The sequence below is a fragment of the Neltuma alba genome, unplaced genomic scaffold (genome assembly GCF_004799145.2).
Source record: "Neltuma alba isolate B1F8T4 unplaced genomic scaffold, ASM479914v2 tig00012467_pilon, whole genome shotgun sequence".
Classification (NCBI taxonomy): Eukaryota; Viridiplantae; Streptophyta; class Magnoliopsida; order Fabales; family Fabaceae; genus Neltuma; species Neltuma alba.
Genome location: NW_021636943.1, coordinates 143,041 through 150,177, shown reverse-complemented (window position 1 = coordinate 150,177; position 7,137 = coordinate 143,041). Strand labels below are relative to the sequence as shown.

At 36.0% G+C, this 7,137-nt stretch overlaps 1 protein-coding gene across 1 annotated transcript; it reads right to left on the bottom strand.

Moving 5' to 3' along the window:
• Positions 1–95: 95 nt before the first annotated feature.
• LOC114727384 (dof zinc finger protein DOF5.6-like) lies at positions 96–1,394 on the bottom strand. Its single transcript, XM_028914095.1, has 2 exons — positions 1,216–1,394; positions 96–1,079 (listed from the first exon to the last, which is right to left on the bottom strand). The coding sequence occupies exons 1-2, from the start codon at positions 1,273–1,275 to the stop codon at positions 288–290; spliced, it is 852 nt and encodes a 283-aa protein (XP_028769928.1). The 5' UTR covers positions 1,276–1,394; the 3' UTR covers positions 96–287.
• Positions 1,395–7,137: the final 5,743 nt, after the last annotated feature.

Below are 7,137 nucleotides of genomic sequence, written 5' to 3'. Positions count from 1 at the left end.
AGAAAAACTGCTAACTTCCTCCACAAGTGGCTTGTGCATAATATATATGGATAAAGTGATTGATTATGTCATGGACCAAATTAACCAACCCCAGAGACAGATGAACACCTGAGCCATTGATCATAATCTGAGCATACATGCATGATTTTCAAGTGTCCACTGTCTGATCTCTTAATAAAAACATAACAGTGTGAGACATACAGAACTATCAAAATGATATTTACTCGTTATGCTTTTATTAATCAACCCGGTGAGCAGTAAATTGAATATGCAGCAGCAAGAGTAGTTTAGATCAAAGGGTGTGTTGTGGAGGGTCCATAACCATTGATCATGCCAGTCCATGATCCCAAAGTGGTGTTGATATAACCAAAAGGTTCTTTCCCAGCATCAGAACAACCTTGGTCTTGCCATTCGAGAGACAATAACTTAGGATTTGGCTTCACATCAGGAATAATTCCACCAACATTTTGATCTTCACTGCCATGGTAAAAAGAGTCCAATGTGCTATAAGCCCCACCATTACTGTTATAGCCATCAAAGTAACACATATTTCCTCCAAAACCCTGGAAATTCTGCGCCAATAACCCATTGCGGCCATAATTTATCTGATCTGCAATCCCAGTATCGCCAATATTTCCCATAACATTATTTATCCCTCCAAAGTTAGTTTCCATGAGCCTGGAATTCTCCATCATTAGTCCCACAGAGTGGGGAAAATGCATGGCATGATCTGATGGGAAATTAGAGGCTGTGAGTTGAAGATCTTTGGGTTCTGACTGTGTATGAACAGTGTCGTTGAATTTCTTGGATGAGACTTTCTTGTTCTTTCTGCAACCTCCGCCTACTGGGATGTTTCTCAATGTGCCTCCTTTGGTCCAGTACCTTCTGCAAGTTTTGCAGAAGTACCTTGGCTGAGAGAGACTATAGTTGTTGTAGTAGCAGAACTTGGTGTTTGTTGACTCACACCTCGGACACTTCAACGCTTGGTCCGCTGGGGCTGGCCTCACCCTCCTCTCCAGTAATGGTGGAGAAGAAGATGAAGAATCCAATCCTCCTGCAGATTCCTCTTGAACTGCGCCCTGAAACATGTACCCACCCTCTCCATTAATATATTCTCAAGTCCTCCATAATGATGATCTAAATTACGCAAAATGATTATCAGAAGCAAATACAATTGACATATCCATCGATCAAATGTAGGCATTACGTGCGTACCTGAAGCCAATGATCAGAAGATTCCATGCAGACGTGCTCGTGCAAAGGAGAAAAATCCATTGGCAATAATTGAAGAACGACCCACCTGATCTGAGATGAGAGATGATATATCCGCTTTCACCGAACCCTTCTGTGTCGAACGCCACGGTAACGCAATGCCAATGATAGCGAAGGATTAAGAGTGTGAGATAAGAAGCGGGCTGTGAGTGTGTGTGATAGATGGGGGAGGGGCCGTGAATAAGAAGGCGGAGAAAGGTGTCGTGTCGGTGACATGAATGGTGGGACCCACATGTTTTTGTGTATCGCGCAGTGAGCCCACTGGATTTGAGGGACATTGACGAAAGCGACGGTGAGATTTGGGGGATGGGCAGCGATGGAAGAATGAGGAGCGTCGGATGGGAGATAAGGCATGGCGCCAACATATGTCACCATGTTTGTTTTGTCGTGGAGTGAGACTGTGAGAGAGAAGTTGAGAGAATATTTGGGTTCCTCGATAAAAGAAATCATACCCCAAAGCATCCTTCTTAAGGGGCCCACCCGCCCTCCTTCCACAAGCAAGGGATTTATTCTCTCACACGCCCCTCACGTGCCTCCTTTTTCGGTTGTTTATTGAATTTAAAATTGAAATAAATTGATTTATTGTTTCAATTCAATTAATATTCATTTGGATCCATTATGTTTAATCAGAGAGACCAACACTAACAATCAAAATTATAAACGAAGAAAAATTTTATGCTGCTAAATTATAAGACGGATCGAAATTGTAAAACCCAATTTTGATGGTGCCAGTGATCCACATCCAGGTCCTCATGGTCATTTCCCATCCTGCAACATTCTTCATGGGATTCCTTCGTGCATGCATCGATTTGAGATGACGTGTCTTATTTCTTCTTTCCTTAGAATAATCCAATGCATACCCTAGCTAGCCATAACTCCTGACCTCTCTCGACCTTTCGAGAAGAAAGTGCGTGTGAAAAATATATTGAACTCGGATACAATTATTTACATTTTCATCATCATTATTAAAAAGAAAAAAAATCTATGTCTTACATATATATGTGTGTGTGTGTCAAATATTATTTAAGAAAAGAACTATAAATGAAGTTTCGTGGAAGCTGGAGGCACAAGCAGTTGAAACTTAAAGACAGCTTTGTTGAAGAAATTCAAACTTTGGAACCTAGCTACATCATATTCCCAAAGTGATGAGAGAGGGAATAATCAGAAAAGCTTTCATCAGAAGAGTGACACCTTAAAGCGCAACGAGAGGGAGAGGGTGCTTTATATCCACTCAGAAGGAAGAACATTTATGTGGCAGAGAGATACTTGGCGTGACCATCACACTACATAGCTCCTCTGAAAGCACATACATTTTTAGAGACCCATCATCCACAATTAATTAATTAATTAATTAATTAACTAATCATTAAAGATATCCATGAGCTTTAATGAACACCAGTGATTACGAGTTTGCTTAATAATAATTGCTGACTGATTAAAGCATGCATACAAAGAATGTCAGGAGAATATATTAAAGTTGAATGAATATTGGTTGCCCACGTTAACCCCACCGTACTGCGTATAGCTTTGAATTGATCATGCTTTAACTTGTAATGAGTGTATTATTTAGTTTGAATGATGTGAAGATTGAGATGAATCATTGTTTCAATCATTAAGTGAGGTCTATATCATTTCAATTTGTGTATTTCTAGAGTTCTTGTCTTCCATCTTGGTCTTTGCTTGTTCTTGTTGCGTTAGTAAGGCTGATTCTTTCACGTAAAGATCAAACAGTTAGATGGGAGCTAGCTAAGTAACCACTGATTCGTTCTTCACGTACGTGAATATCGGTTAATGTAATCATGTGTTGAGATACAGAGGAATAAAATCAGTGCTAGCTAATGATTGTATAAGTATATTTTAGACCTTTAATTCTCCTGGAAAAGAAATATATAATTCTTTTTCTGAACAGGATTAAAAATGTTGTTTATTGTCATGCATGCATAGGATTCGGTGTGATCAATTGTTTGATAGATTATAAGAAAGACGATCAATTAAATTAAAGTGCCCATCACCAGCACCATCTTGATGGAGATTTGAAAACTGCTATACGACCAAACTTCATTCTGAAGCTAAGGATCTCTGTTACTTTCTGCAATCGAGCTTCTTTGTTTTCTGCTTTTGTTGTTTCTTTCTTTTATCAAAACCGGTCGATCAAAGCTGGGAAAAAGCAAAATACGTAGCACGAGGGATTCTGAAGCGGGAAAATGTTGTAGACGTCTTCTTTTTGCTATCTTAAAAATTATGAAATCTTTTAGCGCCCAATCAGATTTTGAGTTATGATGCATTTTCATCCCAGAAAAAGTATTTTTGGAAGAACAATTAACAATGCATTTTCATTAGTGCTATTTGATTTTGTGTAAGACCCAAAATACTCAATGATCTCAGTTACCCTTGTTCGTCCCTTAGGGTCTTATGCGTACGCGAGCGCACTATCCTATTTGTATAATAGTAGTTTTTCGCCTCTAGATTTATGTGTGTGTATTTATGCAATAATTTTGAGTTGAACCGGTGACGTGGATTGAGTCTGCCAGCTCAATCCTCCAACCTGCAGGTTATGGTGAGCTCGGATTGGATATTAACCAACACTTATCGGGGTGCGGGTTTGTTCGAAGCATTGGCCGGCCCACGTTCCATCTTAGGAAACAAAAGATAAAGAAACAAAAATCAAAGAAACCAAAAACGGGGTTAGATTTAGTATAATAGATTAATTACTCATAATGTGACGGACGGACCGAAATTTAAATTCTTATTGGAAGAGGTATTATATTTATACCCGATAGTACTTAAAAACTGAAGAACGATTACATCGTTTTAGAAGTTAGGATCCCTATGATAACGCCCTCCCATGTGATGGACGATGCCGCAAGGAAACTAGAGAAAAAAATAGGGATAAGAATACATAAGCACATATGGAATATTGGAATAGTGCATGTGAAAGATCAGAGATGTATATGAGAAAGTAGAAAGTAGGTACATGAATTGGATTTGGTGCGTGAACCTGATTTTATTGAGTCTACATTATAAGTGACATTATGATTTCTAAAACATAGTATACCTGGTCCTCAATATAAGATTTGCGGTTTAAAATTGAACTACAAACTAAGTTTTATATTAAAGTATAGAGTTACTGTATATATGATGGGAGAGGGGGCAGTGAAAAAAATAGAGAGGTGAGCATGGCGGCTTAAATATAACGGTCGCGTTTGATTTCCCCTGAATACAAAGAAAATCTTCAGAAGAGCTATTTTAGTTTAAATTTGATAATGACTTAATTTAACTTAATAATCAAGATCAGATATCGGTTTAGGCAGAAAAAAGGGGAATAGATTAAAGGAAGAGGTAGATGATAGATGGCATTAATCAGATTTGAGAGTAGTTAAAGACGCATGCCCGACAAAGCCACCGGTGACTGCGGCGCTCGCCGAAAATATATAAACTACTACTAAACTAGGCCGCCGCTGAACCTATCTATGTGCCCACAGTTTCCTGTAGGGTGTTTTATGGTCAAATTGAGATTTATTTTTTTTTTTTTTTTTTTTTGGAGATGAAAAACGGGGCAACTAATCGCCCATCATGGGACCTTTTAATTATCTCAACTTTAGTTTTAGTTTTTTTTTTTTCCTTCTTTTATGGGAGTTTTACTAGCTGTCCTTAAATTCCGTCCAATTCGAGTTAAATGTTTTTTTTTTTTTTTCCGTGTGTTTGTGCGTGTAATAACTAATAAGAATCCAACTAGTAGCCGAGGACTAATGCATTTCAAAGTGTGAAGATTACATGAGTGAATTTTGCTTCTCTAAACAGAGTCTTTTTTATTCACATGGTTAAAGATTGAGTGTCTAACAGTATGCTTAAGAGACCTAGCCAGATATGTGTTGATTTTATTGCAAGTTTTTAACCTTATATGTTTCTCTTGAAAGAATCATACATTCCTATTTTAAACTTGTCTAAAATGACACAGCCATGGAAAATAAATTATACAGACTTTTTTGGGAGATGGTTTGCGTGTATTTTAAAAGTAAAATGTATATGTAATTTTAATAAATTTCAGCAAAGTTATGTGTAATATTTTCTCCGTTTTAATAAAAAAAATCTGTTTTTGATTCACACTATTTAATATTTGTTTGATCGTGAATAGTGAATTTTATTATATATTTTATATTTTTTATATAGCTTGTTATTAATTTTATTTGAAAAATATTTAAAAAAAGTTTAATTTGATTTCAAAATAAAAAATAAAGCCTAACCGGCAAAGTAACAGTTTTTCCATATCAACTATAATAAAATACTCTTAGCTTCTTAATGTAAGACTTATTTAATTAATTTGATTATATTAAAAAAATTGGTAAGTTAATTAATTATAAAAAATATGACATCTTTTTGTAAAACATTAATCATCTTTTTTAATATCACCCTCCTTTGCTATTTATTATGATTAATAAAATATCGATAGGAGTAATTTAAAAAAAATTAATACATATAAAAAAATAAGTTTTATATTTAAGATCAAGATTAACTCAATAATAAATTGTATGCAAGGATTGGAGTGCTCACTATTAAAGTTGAAGAGAGGCAGGGGTTAATTTAGTAATTTGATTACTTAGTCTCTTCCTTGACTTTGATTTTTGTCTCCCATATCTGTACTTTGCTGACCGAGAGAGAGTATTTTAAAGCTAAACATGACCACATAAAAGTTTATTAAATTTTTAATTTGATCTCAGATATAAAACCTTAATTTATTTTATCTCCTATATTCATCTATTTTTTTAAAATAGTTTTTATAGATGGTAGTTTTAGCCAATACACTTGATTAGTAAGGATATAAAAAAAAAAAAAAACTATACCTAGTTATTACAGATAACTAATTTAACTAATTTTTTTAATCTACTTAAATTAGTCAACTTTGGGTTGGCTCCACGGAGATCACTTTTTATTGCAGACAAATTTGTTGCTTGGGTTTAGCATCATCCTCTCTGCTTGATACTATAGGGATGAAATGGATCGGACGGATAACTATTGTGAATCAAAAAGACTAATCATGTCAAAATTTGGAAGGAATGAAAAATATTATGAAAATCTCGGAAAACAATTTCATTTTCATTCATGTCAAATTAACTGGCCCCCAAAGTTTTAGTTGCAAGGGTCACAGGGCTCAACTTCTTTTATTTAGGCCGAAATCAAGGGCAACGCAAACATGATGGCTTGAATTGGGTCGGAAACACAATTCAACAAGGCACTTATTTCTTCCCTCTTCTCTCATTTTTGTGTTTGGAATGATTAGTACTGGGTAATACATTTTTTGGGCTATTATCGTGGAGCCCATATGATCATGAACAGCTTAGCCCAAATCTCCCCATTTGTTGGACTATTGTGGCCGAGCCCATCATATACATTTTTTGGGCTATTATGTGTGAATGAAAGCCCATTTGTTGGACTATTGTGGCCGAGCCCATCATATGTTGGGCATGTGAACAAGTATTTTGGGAGCAAATTCCTCCTGGATAAACTTATTTCATTACCAATGGGGTTGGGACTAATCTCTCACAACAACGCGATGAATCAAAATTTGAATCCCCACTAAAAGAGGTGCCCACATTTAGTACCTGACAGTGTCTCGAATATGATTGCCTCCAATAGAAGAATACCTATGCTTTAGTAAAAAAAAAAAAAAAAAACTCATTTCATTTTAGCTGGATGACTCACAAGGTCGAGAAAATTTAGCCAACTCATTTCATTTTCAGAACTTTAAAACGCACAACATAAAATCCGTGAGCGTGTGCCTTGTTAACATAAATCCTCTTACAGGTTTGCTCCCTGTTAGTCGACTTCTCCTTCAGTGTTTTGACTAAGAAGAAGGTCATCTTGAGT